The sequence below is a fragment of the Microtus pennsylvanicus genome, chromosome 18, assembly GCF_037038515.1.
Source record: "Microtus pennsylvanicus isolate mMicPen1 chromosome 18, mMicPen1.hap1, whole genome shotgun sequence".
Classification (NCBI taxonomy): domain Eukaryota; kingdom Metazoa; phylum Chordata; class Mammalia; order Rodentia; family Cricetidae; genus Microtus; species Microtus pennsylvanicus.
The window spans coordinates 5,954,720-5,978,237 of NC_134596.1; the positions used below are offsets into that span (position 1 = coordinate 5,954,720).

The 23,518-nt window shown below is 39.6% G+C and overlaps 1 protein-coding gene across 3 annotated transcripts in view; it reads right to left on the reverse strand.

The window, feature by feature from the left end:
• Ano5 (anoctamin 5) overlaps nucleotides 1-22,891 on the reverse strand; it is a 76,738-nt gene extending 53,847 nt beyond the window's left edge. For all 3 annotated transcript variants that reach the window (XM_075952716.1, XM_075952717.1, XM_075952714.1), the window contains exons 1-5: nucleotides 22,316-22,891; nucleotides 13,041-13,084; nucleotides 10,416-10,469; nucleotides 8,194-8,235; nucleotides 5,970-6,083 (exon numbers count right to left, since the gene is read on the reverse strand). In XM_075952716.1, coding sequence (XP_075808831.1) covers nucleotides 5,970-6,083; nucleotides 8,194-8,235; nucleotides 10,416-10,469; nucleotides 13,041-13,084; nucleotides 22,316-22,859 — 798 coding nt within the window. In that variant the 5' untranslated portion in view covers nucleotides 22,860-22,891. The remainder of the gene's footprint in view (nucleotides 1-5,969; nucleotides 6,084-8,193; nucleotides 8,236-10,415; nucleotides 10,470-13,040; nucleotides 13,085-22,315) is intronic.
• Between the last annotated feature and the right edge of the window lie 627 nt (nucleotides 22,892-23,518).

Here is a 23,518-nt window from a genome sequence, read left to right on the forward strand (position 1 = left end):
ACCTGAATCATCAATGGATCAAGGAAGAAATAAAGGGGGAAAATAAGGCTTCCTAAAATTCAATGAAAATGACCATACAACATAACCAAATTTATGAGACACTATGAAAGCAGTGTTAAGAGGAAAGTTCATAGCACTAAACGCCTACATAAAGAAGCTGGAAAAATCCCACACTAGTGAATTAATAAAACATTTAAAAACTTTAGAACAAAAAGAAGCAGACATGCCTAAGAGACCTAGATGGCAGGAAATAATCAAATTGAGAGCTGAAATCAACAAAATAGAAACAAAGAAAACAATACAAAGAATCAATGAGACAAAGAGTTGGTTTTTCAAGAAAATCAACAAAATAGACAAACCTTTATCCAAACTAACCAAAAGGCAGCAAGAGAATATCCAAATTAACAGAATCATAAATGAAAAGGGGGATATAACAGCAGACATGGAGGAAATACAGAGGATCACCAGGTCGCTTACTGAGTTAATATTAGTTCCTTCTTGGGTCTTTAAGGGAGTTAAAGATTAGACAGCTATAGTTATAGCTTACCAGACACAGAAAGCAAGTTATGATAGAAAGTAAATTAGGTATAAGACTTTGGACTTACCAAGATAGAATAGATACAAAATATTTTCTCTGAATTTGTCAAATGCAAATGGACTAGATATTGTTGATGTATTTATTGTCTATATATAGTACATAGTCATGGTACTTATTGTATATAGTTTTCTGATATTAGTTATATTCTTCTTTTTTATTTTAGACAAAAAGGGGAAATGTACTGGTATTTCAGTTGTATTTTAATAAATAAAGACTGCTTAAAGATCTGAGAGTAAAACAGTCCTACTGGATAGCCTTACAGACCAGGTTATGGTAACACATAACTTTAATCCTAGTAGCCACAATGACATGCACACCTTTAATCCCAGTAGCCACATAGTTGTCATAGTAATTCGCTGATGCATGCTTTTAATCCCAGTGGTGCATGCCTTTAATCCAAGCCCTAGAAAAGCTTATAAAATGGGAGAAAACAGTTCTTAACATACAGTCTTATTCTGAGATTCCTGGTGGCAAGATTGCTATTTAAGGTCAAGGTGAGAGCTAGTGGATGGTTGTTTTGCTTTTCAGATCTTCAGGTTGAATCCCAAATTCTGACCCTTATTTTTTATTTATTGTGTTTCAAAGGAGGAAGGAAGAAAACCACGGCAATATAATAGTGATGAAAAAGTTTATGAGCATGAATAATTGGGAGGTGGGTTTTAAAAAAAAGCAAATGGAACAAACTTACAGAGTTACAATCACTTACAGTGATATAATTTTGGAGAATGGTGGTTAAATAAAAGCTAAGAGTGTTGGTAAAAGACATTTAATAACAGAAATGACAAATGACAAAATACACATTCATGCATGTGTTATATTCATGGGTCATTAGAAAGGAGTGTTGGATGAGAGAATGGCAGTGAGGCAGAGAAAACAGTGGCAGAAATAGCCAGGAGCCTGGGGTGGATAAGGAAAATGTTGTAAGGGAGAGGGCCCACTTGCCTCTCCCGGCCGCCTGGCTAGCTTACACATGAAATAATCACACAGAATCTGTATTCATTCTCCTTACAATTGGAACTCCAACGTGGTCAACTATATCCACATAAAACCTGAGAAAGCTTAAAAAGGAATTCTAGAAAAACAACAACAACAACAACAAAACAAAAGCAAAAAAATGAGTTAGACACAGGTTTTTGCTGTAGTACCATATTACCCCTACTAATGGCGCAACTTAAGTTTTTAAGAAGCACTTAGCATTTTAAGAAGTGCCCCTGGACAGTAAAGAATTACAGATTCACAATAGGACTGATTTAGACATAAAAGACCTTTAAATGGGTCACAGTATTCGATAAATGTACACAGCCTTGGGAGAAAGAAGAAAAAGAGTATAGAGAGTCATAAAGTAATGTTAAAAAAGGGAGTAAAGTCTTTAAAGGGACAGATTATAGACATTCATAGATTAAAAGAAGTAAAAAATATATGCCACATAAAAATGGAAAATTCACAGAGAATCTGGATTATGTATATTTTGTTATCTTTGAATATTTCAACTGTGAAGGAACTAAGTACAGAGATATTTCATTGTATGGGCTGCTTAGCTAAACCAGCATGTATATTATAAAGGTATCTTGACTTCAGAATTTAGGTCTAAGAACATGTTGCTTGGGAAAAGAGGTTCTTCTTTTGTTTTCACAGAGGATGAAAAACTGTAGATTGCCTACAGGCAAATATGGTTTCATAGACCAAGGCCTCCTGAAAGGTTGTCATAAACACCCTCAAAAAATTTCTTCACCCAATTGCTGACTGAGATGAACCTGGCACACAGGATACACCACGAAAGTCCAGATTAACAGTGCACCCATACAGCAAGAAGCAGTTTGGAGAGAAAAAACTATGCCCATATTCCCAAATATTGTTTATAAATGTTCTTTTGCATTTAAAGGGGATATGATATAGATATAAATAATTTGCATTGGTATAGATCTTGGTTTATTGATACAAATTTATGGTCAATCTTATTATATGTATATTTCTGCTCTTGATTGAGGTGTTGTAATTGTGTAGTTCACTTAAAAAATGTAATGTATAATTGAGAAATATAGGCTAATGGATATTCATCTATAATAGTCAAGCTTGTAATATGTTAGTTATATTTTCTAGATGTATAGACATATATTTCAGTTAGGTATTCTTCAAACCTTTCAGAGATCTTCGGAATATGGCATTTAAAACCTTTAAGAACTTAGAACTTTTCATGACAGTGAGAAGCATCTGCTCCTGGAAGCACCAAGCTACTTTGAGAGGAACATGGGCATTGAAGAGGCTTCTTAGCCATTTGGGCAAGAAACTGCTCTTGCCTGGACTGCTTCATTGGACATGCACGACATGCAGAGAAATGACTGCTGAACTTGCCTAAAGGTGAGATGATCCTTCACCTAATGAAAGACTCTGTGAGACATTCTGCAGGATACAGAAGTGACTGAACTGTCTTTGAATTTTCCTGCTTCATGAAAAGGTCTGCTGGATATTATGGGCCTGTGGGCTAAAGATGGATGTCCCAATGGTACAGAAGAACTTTGGGTGACTGTCCAGGCAGCGAGATGTCTCTGTCAATTCTAGAATTTTAGGAGTACTTAAAATGTACTTCCTGTTTACTTAGGTAATATTATATCCTTCTAGAGTCTTTGATGGAACTGAAAAATAAATAGTAATAATATAGCTTTACTTAGTTATGGTAAAAGATAAAGTAGATATAAATATTGTAACTATAATTCTTATTTGCTACCTGTTTTGTTATATGTAATTTTACTATATTAAAGTTAAAGCCTTCCTTTTTGTTTAAACAGAAAAGGGGAAATATTATAGGAAGTCCTTCTTTCTATATGCTGCTTGTATTGGTTAATGAATTAAGAAACTGCCTTGGCCTGATAGGGGCAGAACTTAGGTAGGTGGAAAAAATGGAACTGAATTCTGGGAGGAAGAAAGCAGAGTCAGAGAAGCCATGGATTCTCTGCCTGAGACAGACGCCAGTTAGAATCTTGCTGGTAAACCACAGCCAAATGGCAAAATACAAATTAATAGAATTGGGTTAAATCAAGATGTGAGAGTTAGCCAATAAGAGGCTAGAACTAATGGGCCAAACAGTAATTTAATTAATACAGTTTCTGTGTGGTTATTTTGGGGGCTATGCAAGGCAGGCGGCTGGGACAAACAAGTGGGCCCACTCCCTGGCAACAGGAAATAAAGTCAATTTTCTGAGATTCAAAACTTGGAAATTTTAGGAAGAAAAGAGGAAGAAGAAAGTCAACAAGGCTCTCAGCCTGTACTGTCCCTATTGGAAAAGAAGATGACCATGAGAAACAGAGATTCTCAAGAAAGTTGTCAGGTGTGAAGGGATCATCCATAGAAAATATAAAAAGATACAAAGATGGCTGTTGTCTATGGATCTCAGAGGCATTAGTAGACGGTTCCTCAGACAGGGTAGAAAGATGCAAAGCTAAGTAAATTCAGGTTCTGGGGATGCCACTCCATTTTCAAGTTATTACCTGTGTAATGTTTCAGCATTTAAATAAATACCTGCACATCTATGTCTATAATATGTCCACACATATAAATCCTTATACATGGACATCAAGTCTCTTATTCATCATTTCAATTATGGAGCACTCATCAAACCCTAACAGCATTTTGAGCACATAGGGGATGGGACAAGGAATAAGACAACATACTTGGTGTTGTGAACCTACCTTGCTGTCTTAGAGGCATTAAAGCAAAAATAATAAACTCAGGAAGCAATAGTGGTAGAACCAGGGTTAGAGCTCAACACAAAAGCTATCTTTTTATTATATCAAATATATACACACTTTGAAGATGAAAACTGAATATTAGAAGAAGATAGTAGATCAATGGTTCTTTTTTAAATTTATTTACTGATTCTGACTTTTATTTCCCTGAATGAATCATTAAAATTTAATCAAGAACCAGAAAGACATTTCACTGGACATTAGCAGAATCACTAAAAGACAGTAAAAACAATCTTTATACCAAGGAAATTACCACAATTGTATCACAAGTATAAGATCCTTTGGATACATCAAATGATTTGATTTATTAAACATAATCAACCATTTATTCTTTTTGTTCTTCCTTAACATAAGATTATTGGTTCTGAAGTAGATAGCAATAATGAAAATTGAACTTCAGGGAATATTTCCTGCTACCATCGAGGAAATAGCCCTCAATATGTTCTTATGTTCAGTTTTTTTAATGTACTATTTAATTTACTCTAAATAGTGAGAGACTAGACTTATCATTTTAAAGTTGAAAAAAATCAAATAATATGGAAGATAAATAGTTAGTCCAAAATTATGAAGTGAAAAACAGAAGCAGTTTTAACCATTTCTCAAATGTACAGTCATCATGTGAGATGCAAGTCTAAACTATGCAAGAGGTTCACCGCTGTGGGACTTATACTACGGTCTTGTACTATGTAAAGACTTGTCACTTGTAGTAATTTAATAAAATGCTGATTGGCCAGTAGCTAGGCAGAAAGTATAGGGGGGGGGTGACCAGGCAGGAAGTTTAGATGGAGCAATGAGAACAGGAGAATCCTGGGAAGAGGAAAGAGTCCATCAGCAGTCATGACAGAGGAAGCCAGACTGGCTGTGGAATTGAGCAGGACAGAAACCTCTGTCAACAGTTCACCCTGTAAGGCATTAGTTCTACAGCTAGAGAAGAGCCAGCTTCTCTAGGAAAATTATGTTACTTCCCTGAAACCAAAAGCAGATAGATGACATTATTAGGCTAATAGTTATGAATAGAAAACTCACAAGAGGACTAGAACCTGATTAACACTAGAACCTGATTAATATATGTGTGTGTATACCTATGTGTGTGTGTGTGTGTGTGTGTGTATGTGTGTGTGCTTATGAGTATGTAGATCAGTGGTTCTTAACCTATGGTTTCTAACTTTTTGGGAGTCACATATCAGCTATCCTGTGTATCAGATAATTACATTATGATTCATAACAGTAGCAAATATCAGTTATGAAGCAGCAATGTAATAATTTTATGGTTGGGGATCACCACAACATGAGGGACTTTATTAAAGGATTGCAGCATTAGGAAGGTTGAGAACCACTGTACAGATTCAGAGATAAAACCTCTATTTGTGGGGTCACACTTAATATCTAAAGCAAGGTGCATGAAATTGATGTCAGTCACATAGAAAGAGAAGTGGGAGAATAAGGGAGGGGAAGAGAAGAAGAAAGAAGAAGACGGGGGAGAAGAAAGAAGTTAACTCAGTTATCAAGTCCAAAATATTCAGGAAGTAAATGTTAACTGATAAACGCTGTATCCTCAGTAGATTCTCAGTCAGTTCTGTCTTAGAATATTCATCTTTCTTTTCTGCTTCTCCCAGATAAGCACTTACTGCCTTAAGCTCTGCATCTTTCTTCGCATCTTCCACATAAGAAAGGACAAAGTCGATCTGCCTAACTCCATCATTGAAGAAGATTGAATCTTTGCTTTGTTCGCTTCTTTGAAACTGTAGAAGACATAATTAACATGATTTTACATTATTGTGTATTTTCAGAAGGCAAAAACATGAAGAAAAATCATTGCAACTTGGCCACCACTTTTTTTTTCCATACTCAACACAGCAAGCAAACCAAAACATGACAGAAATTAGGTTCCTTTTATAACATAAAATTTCACAGAGAGGCTTAGATGATACATACTCAGGAAAGGCTGAAATGTTTTAAGTTCATGCAAAGCACATTAACCACATGCTTTCACAAAAATGCTGCAAGTTGACCAAAATATAAGATGAATATACTCATACACAGACAGCAAAATACATACTCAGACAGAAATGTGTGGTTTTAATTGAACACCACACCAACTAGTCTACTAAGTCTGGCATTATTACACATTTCTTTCAGGGCGCAGTCAAAAACCAAGGTGCAGTTAAGAATCAGAAGCAGGGAGTGGGCAAGCAGCATCATCATGGCTAAGTCCTACAGATGTCTGTCATCAGTGTCTTAAAGTGAGCCACAACCTGTCTTTCTTTAGGATTTCATGAATTTTCTCAAATAATCAAAATTACATGTTCACCTTTTATATGACGTGCAGCTCATGAATTCCTTCCCTTTTGTGATAGCAAAAGAAAACAACAAACAAAAACAGCACTGAGCATTTCAGGGGCAAAAAAAAGATTTCACATTTGATTTTCTTCCTCACCATTCATGGGAAAGGTTCAATACTATGTACTTTAGAGCCACAGTCCCTTGTGAGAGGCTCAGCATCATGCAAAGGTTGGTGGGAGGTCTCCCAGTTGCTTCCTGGAACTGGTAAATGAGAGCTAGATCCCTTGATTTTTTTTTTTTTAGCAGGTACATCTGCTAACTCCTGAGCACCTTTCTACAGGCCTTGTGCTGGTCCACACTTTTCAGCTCAGCTGAGATTTCTCATAAAAGGGGCAGAAGTCTTGGGCTTGATCTGAGGTCTGTGAACACAGTAATTCTATTTGCCTATGGGTCACTGGTGCCTGTGGTGGAGGAGGAAGAGGCACTTAAGGCATATGAGGATAAGAGTGGTGGAACAAACACACAAAAACATCTAAGGAGAACAGACCAAGTGTCAGAAAAAATTTAATTCAAAGGCTTGACTTATCTGCCTGTCTCTAGAAGAAGACCCAGAGCCCCTCCCCTTTCATAAAGGAAAGGAAAACCTGAGGGGAAAAAAAAAGTTCCTCTACCTCAAGTGAGTTTTAAAAAGGAGAAAGTAAATGAAACACTCACTGCCATTGTTGCATATCACTGCAAAATGAACATATTTGATAAAGTTCGCCAAAATGTGTGGAAGCCAAGAGAAGCATAGTTTAGTCCACATATAATCAAAGACAAACTCAGAAAGCAAAATAACATCCATCTTTTGTTTTGTGGCAACCAGGATTTGCACAGTAGAACCTTGGGGAAATCATTCTTGTTTTTAGAAGAGTTTATAGTTCTCAGAAGGCTAGCCATAGGATTCCCGTAGGTCTGGAGTTACAGATGATTGGGAGCCATGATGGTTGCTGAGGTTCAACCCTGGACTTCTGCAAAAGCAGCCAGTTCTCGTAAACACGGAGTCATTTCTCCAGCCCTAAGTCTTAAGATTCTTAAAAAAACTGATTAAGAGCTAAATGGAGCAGAAAAAAAGTCCACTCAATTTTTTTTTTTACAGACAAGTCTATGTCATTAAAATACATCATGCTTTTATTTTACTGAAAACAGGACATGAAGAACACACTTTAGTGTATATATTTGTGTGTATACTTGTCCTTAAAGATGCCCAGTTACTACAAAGCAATACACAGTTAGGATCTAGCTTCCTATCATTTATAATCCTGATGACTCCTGAGCCTTTGAAGTTATTTACAGTGTGTGTGTAAGTGTGTTTGCATGTATGCTTTTAGGAAGTGGGCTCATCAAACAGAAAAGACTTGAGGATTACCATGATTAAATGCCAACTGCTTGATAACTGGGAATCAGTGATCAAGTCCCCCCCCCCCCCGTGTGTACAGCATTCATGGAATTTAACTCAGTATTCAGAAAGCATCCAGGCTGTTACTGCAGACACTCAGGTACAGGCATCAGCAGCCAGCACTGTTTTACCATCAGACGCCTCCTCAGGAACAAATTGAATCGCTTCTGAGGCTGTGGAGCAACCATTGGAGAGTCAGCACAAATCCTTTTGGGCTTCAACACACAGGCACCCATCAATAAAGCTGTGCTCTGTGGTGAGCAGCTATGGCGAGACATTCCAGCCCTGGAGCAAGACTGCTGTTCCCTAAGATGAAGGGTTTACTTCCTGAAAGTACAGCCACCACCTACGTGGAAAGAGTTTATCATAGCTAACCCTGGCTTCACAGTATGGGTGTCAGGCTGGAGCAGGTGTTGTTGTTGAGATGGTTCTGGCTTAGCGAGACCTGCTCTGCCTTGACACCAGGCATGGGTAACTACAACAAGCCCAGAATTAGTTATTCCAAATCATCATGACACCAAAACACTCCTAACGCCTGCATAGACGCTGCCCCTCAGAGAGCCTGTGTTCATGAGTTTCTCTCGCATCTTGCCCACCATTGCTGTGCTACAGGGAAGCTGGTAAACTCTCCATTTCTGGTGGTGACTGTTCGGCTGTATCCTTCCTCCCCTTAAGCATCATACACATCACAGAACTGCCAGCCCTACCCCTATTTCTTAAAGAGAACACTAAAGGTACAGGTCATTAATGAAAAAAGAAGAGAAACATAAATTAAAAAAAATACATTCATTTTAGAAAAATAGCCCAATGATACTCCAGCCACAAGCCAGGCTTCTTTTCTCCTCACTGTCCTATATTTGAATTCAAGAGTGTCTTATTACTTGATTTTCCCCTTCTGGGTTCCGGAAACAGTCCATTTCTCTCTGTTCCCTGGTCCCGTGGGCTGCACTGGGTCCGTGGTTGCTATACCTGTGTATGTTGGTAATCTCCTGAACTACGACAATCTATACAACTGCTCCTCAAAGCATCCTACTTTGAACACGTCTAAGAAGATCTTGGCTGACAGATGCACTTCGTACTGACTGGTTGTAAAGAGAACAAAAGTTCCCTGGAGCAGCGATTCATTCTCAGATTAAGGCTAGAAATGTACAAGATGAACCTGCATATCTTGTAGTATCAAAAATGAAGAAAACACAAAGAATAAAACAGAACACAATCATGGAGTGTGTCCAAGTTATACCAATTTCACTAAAATGCTCTCTAATGCAATGAAATAAAATATTATTGAGCTTATAACACAAGATATAAAATAAATATCTATGATGTGATGCTGATGGAGGAAGGAGGGGGGAAGGAAAGGCCACAGAAGAAGTCCAGGGAAAGGAAATGTGATTTAATGGTAGAATGTTTGTCTAGATGGTCCTGGGTTCAAGTTTTGGCACTGTTAGTGACAGCAAAAGAAAAACCAACCAAACAGTTATTACTATCAAATACTTTTAAGATAAAGCACAACCCTTAGCACTCATGTGCATACTGACACAGAGACTAGTGTGGTACATAAGAAGAGAAACATACAGAAACATGGGAGTGGAGAAACCTGAGCAAACCCACTTTAAGCCAAATAATCAAGGCTAAAATGTCCCAGTGTGCCCAGGACGTGATGCAAAGCTGATGAGACTTTTTACTTTCTCCACCTCCAGTTTGAATCATGAGAAACACATTAGGAATGCTCCAGCTGAGGTGCGCTCTACAAAGTCAAAGGACAGCATCAACTGTGGAGGTTACTAGGTGCAAGGAAGCACTTAAAGTTGTCTCAACCAGAAGGTGCAGAGGAGACAGAGCTACTAAGCACAAGCAAGGACCCTCAAAGACAATGCCAGGGAAAACCGAGGACACCTGAACTCCATTTCCCGTCTTCCCAAAGAGCATCCTTATTTACTCAGCAAACTTAATCAAATTTTAAGTTCAATAACTTCTGAGTTGGATCTAAGTTTAATTTTTGAAGTTTAAATTATGATTATTCTTAGGCATTAATTTATAGCTAAGCATACTGTAGTGGAGTAAGAAGGCTGGGGGTTCAATTCCAAGACCTGCCCCATAAACACAGAGTGGTTTTCACAAAGTTTCTGCAACAGCCAAACTTATTAAAAGTGTAAACTAATGTTCCCTATGTGCCGCTCTTCTTACCATGTCCGCTATAATCTTTTTCTTAAAAAATAATTTTCTGAAAGTCATACATTCTCAGACACCACACATAAGGACCTGAGATTGGCATGCTAGTATGCCCAGGTCAGGACACAGAAGGACATCTATGTCTGCCCACCCAAGAAAGGAACCACGGGCCGTTGCTTACCAATGGCTGTGGCTCATCACTGATGAGGAAGCTGGTATCCCTGGAGGCCAGGCTCTGTTAATAGCAAAAAGTGAGAGAGGGAGGGAGGGAGGGGGAGAGAGGGAGATACAGAGTTGTTAAGAATGGCCTGAGTAAAAAACTGTAACATTTAAGTTTCCAAAGCAAGAACAGTGAGGTTCTCTCTGCAGAAATACCACACCCTGAAACCTGAACTCAATTTCTCCATCTGAAACGGTATATGAAGTTGCAAGTATGTGTGCGTACATGTCCGTGTGTGTATGTATCTGTACACATATCTGTGTAAGTTTGGAAAGAAAAAAAGATGGAAAGAACGGAGGAAGGAAGAGAAACATTGTAGAGGAAGCTCTACTAAGTCCTGAGACAATTTGCAACAGGTGAAAGGCTTAAAACCTTCTACCCCACAGTAAAATAACCAGAAGCTGTGGAATTTTTAGGATTCTGAGCAGGACCAACAGGGAACATGCATCACCGACTGGATGTTTCATGTTTCTTGTCATTGGTTTGAAGTTATTGAAAATTTGTAGCTTTGAAGAGGACACATCATGCTTTAAAACAGTGTACAATGCAAGACAAATCCCTGTGCATATATGATACACTCAAGCCACATGCAACCGAAGTGTGTCTGCTTTCTTGGACATGGCTTTCCAATTCACCTGTTACTCAGTGGTGCACACACCACAGATTTGGCTCCTGAGGTCTCACCTGTCCACTTCTGAATTTTCAGGGATAGGATCAGAAGTGGCCCCAGTTACCAGAGGTGACCTGAAGACCATAAGACCATAAGTCCATATTCACATTGGATATTCAGTTTTCTCTCTCTTCTCTCTCTCCTGTCTCTCTCTCTCTCTCTCTCTCTCTCTCTCTCTCTCTCTCTCTCTCTCTCTCTCTCTCTCTCTCCAGCATCACATCCAACTGCTTGGTTCTGGGCAAATCAGTTTTGAAAAACAGTGAATGCGGATTAAGGGCACTTCAGGAGCTTTCGGGAATATACTGCGCGTTGTAGAATTTACACAGTAGATTGCAAGGAACAATAGTCTCTCTGTCTTCTTAGCTAAGAGGAAGACAGGTTGAGCATAGGTATATTCAAACTACTTCAGCCAACACAAATCATACTGGTGACTGCAAAACTGTAACAAAATAACAAATAAAACTAACACATCAAACAGTTCTGAAATGGCAGTCTCTACAAACTAACCACAAAGAGACAGAGTGATGTCTCAGAAGTTAAGAGTAATTGCTACTCTTTTGGAGTGCCTGGATTTGGTTCTTAGCAACACATGTAACTCCTACATCTTCTGGCCTTCCAGGGACACCTGAATACATGTGTGTATCACAAACCCACACACACAACAGAAACTTAAAAAACAGAAAAATAAATATAAATAAATGGTAGAACTACATTTACACTATGAAGACAGTAAAGGAACTTAGTTTGTCCTTGTTTGACCCCAGAACCTTAAAACATCTGCATTCTATGAACATACAGAAAAAGCAGTTGTTTTACATATGAAATGGCTGAAGCAAACCACATGGTCCTGGTAATGTCCTCACAGGAACTTGACTATCTCACACCTTAGAATAAAGGTCAGTTTTTTTCAGATTTGACCCCAAACTGGCAATTATGTCTCCAACTTGAAACATAAACTGGTAGAGTTCCTTCCTTCATTTTTAACCTCTTGGCTGTGTATTTCATTGGCTCCTGTAACCTGGATTTGTTATGTCTAAGAAGAATCCTTACTATGGTCAAGCCTACGGTTCCTCAACAGTGGCACAGCTTTCATTGTCATGTGCCCTCCTTCCCAGTGCCCAGCCACTAACCAATTAAGTAAACTGGTACAAAATAGAAGAGCACTGTTAAGTTGATGGATGTCACATACTTTTACAAGTAACAAATGTGGTCTTATTCATTCAGAGGACTCACAAATCGCCTCATTACTCCATCATGTGTGTTTCGGGTACACAACATGCTGTCACGGGACAATCTAACTTTTCCTCCCTTCAAGGCTTAGTTGATTGACTACGCAAGGCTGGGACTTGCAGATACAGAGAGCAACTGTATTTGATTTTATTGTTTTAGATAAAAGTGTTTTCTTAACTCTTGAGTCACTTGAACCAGATAGCCCTCAGTAAGAATATGTTCCATCCCAACAACGATGGTCACACAAAAACCAGCATTACACGTCCCTATAGTGTTTTGTTTAAAGTTATTGTCTTGCAGATCAAACCCCAGCACATCTGAACTTATTGCACAGGAAACCTCAATATGAATTCAAATGAGACTTTTCCAATACAAAAATATCTTGCTCCGCTCCATTTAAAAATTGAGTTTTAAAATGAATTCTAGAACTTGTGTGACTCTTAAATCAAGCAACTTTCTGACAGTGAAACTATTTGCAAATGGTTGGTTTTCTTAAGTGAGAACACCAACCTAATGTTAAGTTTAAATAGTGAATGAGGTGTGAGATCTGCCTCACATTAAAAGATGATCAAGTCAGAGAATTATAGGTGAGGATAAGTGGGGTCCAAAGCAGTTATACATCTGAGGTGCTAACCTTGACATAATCTTTGTATTTTGCATATAATAAAGTTAATACACTGACTTACCTCACTCCTTTGGAAAACATAGTCTATTTCTTTGGCTCTTAAACCTAGAAAAGATAAGAAAAAGAAAGACAAATTATGTTGTAAATTAGTAGGTATAGACACAGCATAAATTTTTAGTATCTTTTACGAGTGATGAAATTAACAAATTATTGGAAGTCAGTGGACACTGGCAAAGAGCTTATAGTAATTTTCTTGGAAAGCTCAACAACTGCTCCAAAAGTGAGAGAACTAGATTTATAAAGAGAACTAATTGGATCTTGCCTCACATTGTATGGGAAACACCAATAACTGGAGACTTCACATCTATACTGATACAAATAAATCAGGAAAGGTAGGTCGCAAATCGGAAAATTTAAGTGAAGTGGAAAATAGTCCTTATGATTCTATCCAAAAGTCAGAATTATATGCTATTTTCAAGGTACTAAGGGATTTTAAAGACCCTCTCAACATAGTTACTGATTCACAATATGCAGAATGAGTTGTTTTGCATATTGAAACCACTGAATTTATACCCAATGATACAGAATTGACTTTATTGCTTATTCAGGTACATAACACACATCTCATATGAGTCTGCCAGATCCTCTAGCATAAGGTAATATAAAAACCAATTATTGACAGGAAATGTGATGAAACCCTCAGGATTTCATAAAAAACATCATGTCAATAGCAAATGTTTTAAAAGGACTTTTAAAATACATACAACAAGCCAAGGAGAACATTAGAAAATCTTCTACTTTTTCATTGTACAACCAAACACCACTACCTGCAGGAATATGGGTGCAAAGGGTATGCAAAGGAATGAAATCTGGCAGATGGGTATGTTCCATTTTGTAGAATTTAAAACACTAAAATATGTATATAACACCATTGATGCCTATTCAGGTTTTTAATGGACAACTGCCTTGCATTCAGAAAAGGCTGATTTGGTAATCATACATTTATTAGAAGTTATGGCAATCATGGGTAAGAATGACAAATGAAGAAGACAATGTTTCAGCATATGTCTCTAAGACATTATATTACTATATAAAACATATACAGGTATACCACACAATCCTACAGGTAAGGCAGTTATAGAAAGATTAAATTGAACTACAAAGGATATGTTGAACAAACACAAAGGGATGATAAACACCCCTAGAAATTGGTTGCAACTTTGAATTTTTTTAATGTCAATGAGAAAAAGGAACAACAACTGCAGAGACACTGGACAATAGAAAAAACTTCTGTATTAAATAGCTGGTGTACTTTAAGGATGTTTTGACCTCAGAAGGAAACTAGATGTACTATGTTGAAGAAAGGATTTCACTCCTTTTTCTACAGGAGAAGAGAAGCTATAAATACCATCAAAATTATCAATATTCAATTTGAAAAGGACAAACCTCTTGATACAGAGAAATGACAGGTCACTCACTGAGATGACAATTCTACAAGTTGTAAGGAAACCTCACAATGGTTGGGGCAGGATTCTGTTCTTGTCTTTCAGGAAAATAGAAAATATCCATCTTTGAGAGGTCAAGAGACCTGAGACATATAGATGCCTAAAGAAAAAAAGATAGCTATCCATAAAGAATCACCAAATAAAGAAAAATTTGGTTTATGATACCAATCTTCTCCGCAGGGTAAAATCTCACTCCCAAACATAAATATCTCCTTACTTTTCAATATAATAGTAGCCCCAACTGACTTAAAAATCAAAGCTGGTTTTGGAGTTGGTCTGCGGCTCAGTACTTCTATAAATCAAAGCATGTTGTTAAATAAAAAAACTCAGAGTTTCTGTCTCATATCAGGAGAGTCATCTGGTGTGGAACCAAAGAAAAATAAAAATTTTGGGACTAAGGTTATTATCAAAACAGTTTTCCAAAATTCGATTTCTTTCTATACCTACTTTCTTCTCTATGGTACCTTTCTTTCAATGTCTACTTAAATTTAAACTTTCTGTTTTTATATGTATAATGTTTAACTTTTTTACAGTGAATAATAAAATTTTTTACACTAATCTTTGAAGTCTCTGGAAAGAAGATGGTGCCACACAGCAAGGATTCTACGTGGTTCATACGATGCCATTCAGGTGATAACACCACTTAAAGATTAGTTTTGGACTATGAACAATTCAGAACAATTTTGAGGTGGCTAGAAGAGTTGATTTAGTTTCAAATACTACTCTAGCCAGGACATGGGACAAGTCCTGAAGTTTTCCATTACACATAGACTGGACAAAAAATGATATAGGCACCACTCCCAGGTCTTGACAATTAACCCAAATTTTTCTTTCAAGATCTCCTAAAGATACTGTTGCCCCCAGTCAGCAGGAAGTAAATTTAAGAATACAATGCCCATATTCACAAGAGGTAGGGTGGATGGTTTTTGATCATTCAATGGTTTATAGATATTATAGATATGATAGGATAAAAGGATAGATTATTGAATCTACTCTGAAAAGAAAAAGAGAGCATACAGATATGATAAAATAAAAAGGTAGATTATTGAATGTAATTTTAAAAAGCAACTACTAATTTTAAATGTTTTACATTGAATTGGACTTTTGTATATTATATACAAATTTTGAATATTGATACAAATTTGATATTAATTTTGTTAAAACATATGGTACATTCATTTCTAATCTTGTTCAAGGATACAGCTCATTTAACAATGTAAGGCAAATTTCTAGTCCTTGAAAATTATTATTACCAACTCTGTAGTCATATTCAAACACTTTAAAGATCTACAGAATAAGGTATTTAAGATGTTTCAATAGCATAGGCTCTTTTTCATGACAATGAGACATGTCCATTTCTGGAAGCACCAATCTACTTCACAGAATACAATGGGCATCAAAGAAACTCCACATGGGGCTGGAGAGATGGCTCAGTGGTTAAGAGCATTGCCTGCTCTTCCAAAGGTCATGAGTTCAGTTCCCAGCAACCACATGGTGGCTCACAACCATCTGTAATGAGGTCTGGTGCCCTCTTCTGGCCAGCAGGCATACACACAGATAGAATATTGTATACATAATAAATAAATAAATATTAAAAAAGAAACTCCACATAGAATTTATTATTTTTATGGCAAAAGTAAGCCACTGGGCAAGAAAATGCACTGCTTTGACTATTAACACTATGCTGTCCTATTAGTGAAGCAGGACATAAAAGAAAGTGACTGCCAAACATTTGTCAAGACAAAGCAGGACAGCCCTTCAGAATATCATGCTTCACAGACATGCTGTCAGACATGCTAGGCTTGTAGACTGAGGATGGGTGTCTCAACATTACAGACGAACTTTGGGTGACTGTATAGGAAGACTACTGTTTCTGTTTTTACTCACATTTTTTGGAAGTCACTTGCTTGCACTTCCTGCATACTCAATTAATATTATTTCCTTCTTGAGTCTCTGAGGGAGTTAAGACTAGATAGCTATGTTTTTTTTTTATTTACCGGATGCAGAAAGCAAGTTATGGTACAAGACTTTGGACTCACCAAGATAGGATAGATATGGAGCATTTTCTCTGAATTTGTCAAATGCAAATGGACTAGACATTATTGATGCATTTATGGCCTGTATATATTGTATATAGTTATTGTACTTATTGTATATGGTTTTCCTTAGTTATAGCCTTCTATTTTATTTTAGACAAAGAGGGGAAATGTAGTGGCATGGCATTTCATTTGTATTTTAATAACTAATGCTTGCCTGAAGATCAGAAAAGTAAAACAGCCACACACCTTTAATCCCAGTTGCCTCATTAGCTTACCATAGATACCAGGTGTTAGTGGCGCATGCCTTTAAACCCATAACTAGAGAGGGTTATAAAATATGGGGAAACAACTCTCAATCCTAGTCTCACTTTGAAGTTTCCTGAAGGAAGGGTCACCCCTTTCAGACTGAGATCAAGGGAAGAGCCAGTGGCTGGCTGCTTTGCTTTTCTGGTCTTTGGGTTGAACCCCAATATCTGTCTGTGAGTTTTTATTAATCATGCCGCACTAAAGCATGGGCAATATAGAAAGATAACAGGGTTCAGTATTAGCTGCGCTTCCAGGCTCCCGTTTGTTCCTCAGGCTATGTTCCCTACACAGGTGGGTACAATGCATCATGGCAAACAACACAGCATCCATAGCTTCCCTTTCAGCCGACACATCAATGTCACAATGACTTCCACCTTGTAAGGTGTGTGACCTGATGTGTGTGCTTGGTGTATAGAAGATCCTTGTTGATATTGTTGCAATTATTAGGATATGTTATATTCCAAATTCATTTTTCTGGAGTTCTGTACATTATTTGGCTTAGGTTTCAGAATAAAGTTCTTGTAATTATTTTTATATTCATATCTTTGTGTTGCAGGAGGCATTCTTAAGATGTTAATACGTCCAATAACTCATCAGATCTTGCCTTTTTTCTCTTAAGTGGGAGCATGGTGGGAGTGGGAGGCCAAGAGGAAAAGGGGAGGAAGGAAGGGGAGTGGGAAAAATATATAGCTCAGTAAAAACAATAAAAAAAACAAACAGAAAGGTGTTAACACTTAAAAGCACAACATGAACCTTAAGCAAAAATGACTGCACCACTGAGTGTGGACTTTTTCTTGTGAAAGAGAAAAACAGAAATAAAACATCCTTTGAAAAGTATATAACATAAAACCCAAACATCAAGGGCTTTCCCAGTGAATATGCCTCAATATATAGCTTGGGATTCAATAATGCCCCAAACAGTTCTCAGTTTACTTGTGAGCGAAGGGAAGACTGATCACTCTTACATGCCTTTGGATATGGTTTGAGTGTGTCCCCCAGAGTTTCACATGCCAGAGGTCTGGCTTCCAGTGTGACAATATTGAGAAGGGAAGGCAAGAACCTGAAATAGAAAAAGAAAATTTGTACCCTGGCAAAGCATGCATGGGCAGCCTATATATGGTGGTTCTGTTAAATTTGTCCATATTTGGGTTTCATGGTCCTAATTTATGAGGACAACTGACCAAGTCTCTTCCTCAAGAAGACACCAGATCTCATTACAGATAGTAGTGAGTTACCATGTGGTTGCTGGGAATTGAACTCGGGACCTTTGGAAGAGCAGGCAATGCTCTTACCTGCTGAGCCATCAAGAGCCTAGTCACACTGTAAATTGTTCTCTTGCATTTGCTCCTGCAGTATCAGTCATTGTGATATGAGGCATAGCCAGAAATCCCTCAAGCTCTACATATGTCAATCGCTCAGCTCTAAATGCGTGAACTAAATACTACTCTGCTCCTGACATACCATCATTGTCAGACACTTCATTAAAGCAACAAAAATTAATTAACAGGCCTATGACAAAGAAGTTAGGATCAAGACTCTCAGAGATATGTATTTATATCTCAAGTTATGGTAGGAGGGGACACCAACTCACAGAGGTGGAAGACAAGCTATCACAATTACACCAAGGAGCAATGCAATCCCCAAATAGGATCGCATCACAGAGTTATCACAAAGCAGTCCTTAACCAAGGTGCACAGAGCACTTTATGGCTCCATTTTTATGAAGGAAAAGCTGAAGATTCTAAACAGAAAACCCTCCTTTACCTGCCTCCTTTGCTCTGTTTGACATAAAATTAGGCAGGAGAGACACTTTCACTTTCAAACTCTCATCTGAACTGGACAAGATGGATTTGAAGATTCTGACAAGGGTTGCTCTAAGTCTTCCAAGGTCCCTGCTACCCTCCCCACACTCTGTACCCTTTAATCCCCTGCTTCCCTTCCCTGGAGTAAACTCTCTGCACTGGCTCTGCCCAGCTGATACTTCACACTGTGGCAGCTCAGACATTCTCCTCCCTAGCCTTGCCCCAAACCACTTCATGAATTCTTTTTTCTGTGTGTTGAATCTACTGAGCAGCAGTATTTGAGGAGGTTAGATTCTTTTTCCTCCTATATTAGACAGACAGACACACACAGATCGCTTGCTATCCCACGTACAAATATTCATGACTCAGACACACATACCAAGCATGAGGCCTAGGGCTGAAATGAGAGCTCAGAGGTCCAGAATAAGCAGAGTTCTTCCAGAGGACCAAGGCTCTGCTCCCAGCACCTATATCTTGCAGCTCATAAATGTCTGTTATTCTAGCTCCAAGGAACCCAAGGCTCTCTTCTGGCTTCTACAGGCACCAGCATCACACAGCAGACACAGAGACACACAAAGATAAAAAATAAGGGCTGAGGAGATGACTCAGCAGTTTAGAACACATATTGCTCTTGTAGAGAGGATCAGTTTCCCTTCCCAGCATTTGCATGGCTGTTCACAACCATCTGTAACTCCAGTCCCAGGGGATATAATGCCCTCTTCCTGTTTCTGAGGGCACCATGTATCCATGTAGTACACATACACACAGGTAAAACTCTCATACATATAAAATAAAATAAACAAAATTTAAAACACTTAAAAGTAATTTTTTTTTTGAATGTTAAAAACCAAGGGTCCTGAGGAGGTCAAATTTGGAGCCAGTTCTACGTGAGCACTTTGAGATCCCTCCAGCCCTGGAAACTTGCTGTATGTAGGCAAGAAAGCAGAGTTGTGAAGGGTGGTACTGACCACTGAGGAGAGTCAGCATTTATACACTACAGAGAAAACCCAGCACAGACTGGATGACCGGTTTCCATGGAAGGCACCTTACCATGAACACATTCTCTTGCAAAAGCAGAGCTCAAAATAGCCCATGTGTTTGCCAAGAGATCATCTCATGTTACGTGCTTACCAGCAGCACAAAATAAAGTATAACCACGTGGCACCATGAGCAGTGTTTTGGTAAATATCAGACCACAGATGGGTTAGTGTTCCCAAGCTCATACTGTGTCCTGATGTGCAAGAAGAAGCTCTACCACTCAGGCTTTTGAAATCACTTCACAGCAGATTTCTTAGTGTGTTCCTATTGAGAACAACTAACAACTGCAAGGGAACTTAAATAACCTCATAGCTAAGGGGTAGGTGGTTTTATTAGATACACTGCTTAATATAGCTATAATGATATGACTTTACATCCAGCTTTTAAACTTTCATTTTCAATGCTAAACTTCAATCTACTTTTTCCAGTTATAACTTGTCAATAGCAGTCACCAAAGCATACAAAAAAGTCTGGTAGTTTGAATAAGAATGACCCCTGTAGGCTGACATATTTGAGTTCTGCACATGGACCTGTTTGGGAGGGATAGGGAGGTGTGCCTTGTTGGAGGCAGTATGTCATTAGGGGTGAACGCTGAGGTTTCAAAAGATCACATCACTTCCATTTCATTCTCCCCCCTCCCTCCCTCTCTCTGCATTATGCCTGTGGACCAGTACTCCAATGTCGTGTTTGCTGTCATGTTCTCTGCCATGATGGTCATGGACTCTAACCATCTGGAACTGTGATTCCCAATAAACATTTTCTTTTATAAATTGCCTTAGTCGTGACGTCCCTTCACAGCAACAGAGAAGCAACTATAACAAATGGGCTTCCAGACCAATAAAGCAAAGCATGGGACTTTCTCATTTTACACCTGAAAAAAACAGGAGTTGTCTGAGGAACTGGGCTGCCAAGACCCTGCTCTCTTGAGTGTCTTGCTGCCAGGTCCAGACATATGGTCAGGATTCAGATGCCAAGCTTCCCATTAATATAATTTTCTCCCATGTTCACTCAAATAAGAGAGATAGCTGAGATTATATAAGGAAAGATACTCCACCACGCCATTTGCAATGAAAAGAGATGAGCCTCAGGAATGTTCTGAAACTCCTTGGAGAGACAGAAGCTACATTTGTTCTCATGACAAAGGGTTGCTAGCCCCACAGCTTCTGGTAAGTAGGCTTACCCTAAGACTAAATCACATGGACCTGCACACGACTGAAAAATGAAATAGTTCATCTCCATGTGACTGCAAGGTAATATTTTTCTTTATTGCCCAGAAACTATCACAGTGTATATACTTTTTGTTTCATATTTTTTCATTCAAAAAAGAAATAGAAGCCACTGGTGGGATTTAAAAAAAAACTATGTAGACCCTTAAAAAACTGTGGCCATGGCTTAAGTTAGTCAATAGAGAGTGACTGCATGTTCCATGGACCTTCTGAGATAGATGCAAGAAAAATGAGAAATAATGTTTGAACAATAACTTAGAAACGAATGTTCATCGCTGTATGTTCACCGTAGCATAAAGAGGGAAATTAACTTTCTGCCCAGGATTTGATGAAGGAATGGGTGTGGCATTCCTTCACAATGGAATACCGCTTGCCAAATACAAGGAACGGTGTACTATGTGACTGAACTTTAGAAACACACCAAGATATAAGGCAGGCAATGGTGCTCCATGCCTTGAATCCCAGTTCTCGGGAGGCAGAGGCAGGCAGATCTCTGTGTGTTTGAGGCTAGCCTAGTCTACACAGTGAGACTCTGTTTCAAAAAGAAAAATAACAGGTATGGGAGAGACAACAGCCATATTCTTGGTCTTGCTAAGACCAAATAGGAAGACTACACGTGTATCTTCTAATCATTTTATTTTAATAGAGCCAGGAGCTCCTGCCTCAGCACTCAGTCTGCAACTGGAGTTCTGCCATGAGTTCGAAGTCTGCCTTGGCTACAGAGTGAGAGATTTTATCTTCTCCTCTTCCAATACCAGAACACCTTGTATGTCCAAAATACTGGAAAAAAGAAGACAATAAAAATAAAAGCTCCCGAATTACTAAGAGAACCGAGACTTAGTTGTTCCAGAAGGAAAACTATGTTTAGGAAAAATGTAACTAGACTATAAATCGACAAAATATAGGCCAGTGTAAGCTAGTGTTTTCAACATAAATAAGGCTTCATTTAAAGCGGTGTAACACACACACACACACACACACACACACACACACACACACACACACACCATAGTGTTCCCAAGAGCTGTTAGAACCTTAGGTAAGTCCATCCTGTAATCACTGTCTCAAAACCTGTCTGAAGGGTCTGCAGAGAGCTGACAGGAAAACATCAGGGCAAGTTCGTTACAGAAGCGTCACCGACTGTGCAAACTATATTCTTGGAAAACCCTGGCCCAGGACACTACAACACGCCAATCACTCGATGTCAGAGGGGTCCTAGACAGATGCCCGGATATCCTAGGGAGTCACAGGTTGCAGGTGCCAGGTGCACAGGTGGATTCGGGTCCATCGCGGGGCACAGAATGTCACCCTCCACCTGGCAGGAAAGGCACAGGGCAGGGCTTACCACGCTGCGAACGTTCCCCAGAAACCGCTCGCGGAGAAATTTCACACGCCTGTTCAGCACTAGCCTGCGGTCCTACCTTCCTCCTCCACCATCTCCAACAGGTCCGGGTCACCCATCTTTGCCAGCTCGTTGAAGGCACTGATGAGCGAGACGCAGGCGGTGGCTGACCGCTGCGACAGGCGGCGAGATGTCTTGGGGCGGAGGCTGAAGCGAATGGTGGGCCGCCGGTATTCCAGCTGTGGCTCTTGATACCAAGTGGAGCTCTCTCTCCTCAAGGAGCTAGAACGATTTGAGTCCAGACCCAGGGACACCCGGGGCGCCAGAGACACCCGAGGCACTAGGGACACCCTGGGAACCGGGGGCACCCTGGGAGCCAGGGACGATCTGGGAGCCAGGGACGATCCAGGAGCCAGGGACAATCCAGCAGACAGGGACGATCCAGGAGTCAGGGACGATCCAGGAGTCAGGGACGATCCAGGAGTCAGGGACGATCCAGGAGCCAGGAACGATCGAGGTGCCAGGGACAAGCGGCCCTGAGCCAAAGATCCAGAGCCGCTCCTCACACTGGGCTTCCTCTCCAGGCGGTACTTGGCCAGACTCTTGCGGTGGCGGCGACCCATCAGACTGTCAGCTAAGCCCTTGTGTTTTATTGTCCGGGAGCCATAGCAAGGCACTGTCCCTTCCAAGTTGGGATCTAAGAAGTCCTCCCGATCCTGGCTAGTCTGGCCTAAATGGCTTTCTTGATTCTGTTGCCCATCCACTTGCTCCTCCAGTTCATGCTGGCGACTCCTCCTCTTCCCTTTGGACCTTCCTGGCACCTTGCTTTTAGAGACCACCAATTCGCTGATCTCTCCGGACAGTCCAGATTCCTCCCCAGTTTCTGTCTCCTGGACTCTCAGCATCTCCATCCTTATTCCTCCCTCCTCCAAGATTTCCACCTGGTCCTTATCTGAGCCCCTCACCATGCTTACATCCCTGGAGACTCCAGGACTTCCCACCCTTCTTGCCCTCTGAGGGACCCTCAACAAGTTTAAATTCGTGGCGGTTTCAGGCACCTCCACCTGTCTTGCCTCCTCAGGAGCCCTCACAACATCTACATCTTCTGGGACTCCTCGCCCCTCTACCCTACCAGCTTCCCTGGATACCCCAGCCCTGGCGGGCTCCTGGGAGTCTTCTGGCTCCTGTCCTTCCTCCATACGGGCGTAGAGTTTCCTGTTTTAGTCGGTCCACCCACTCAGGGCAGGTACCCACAGTTCACCATCTCCAACTCTTCTCACAG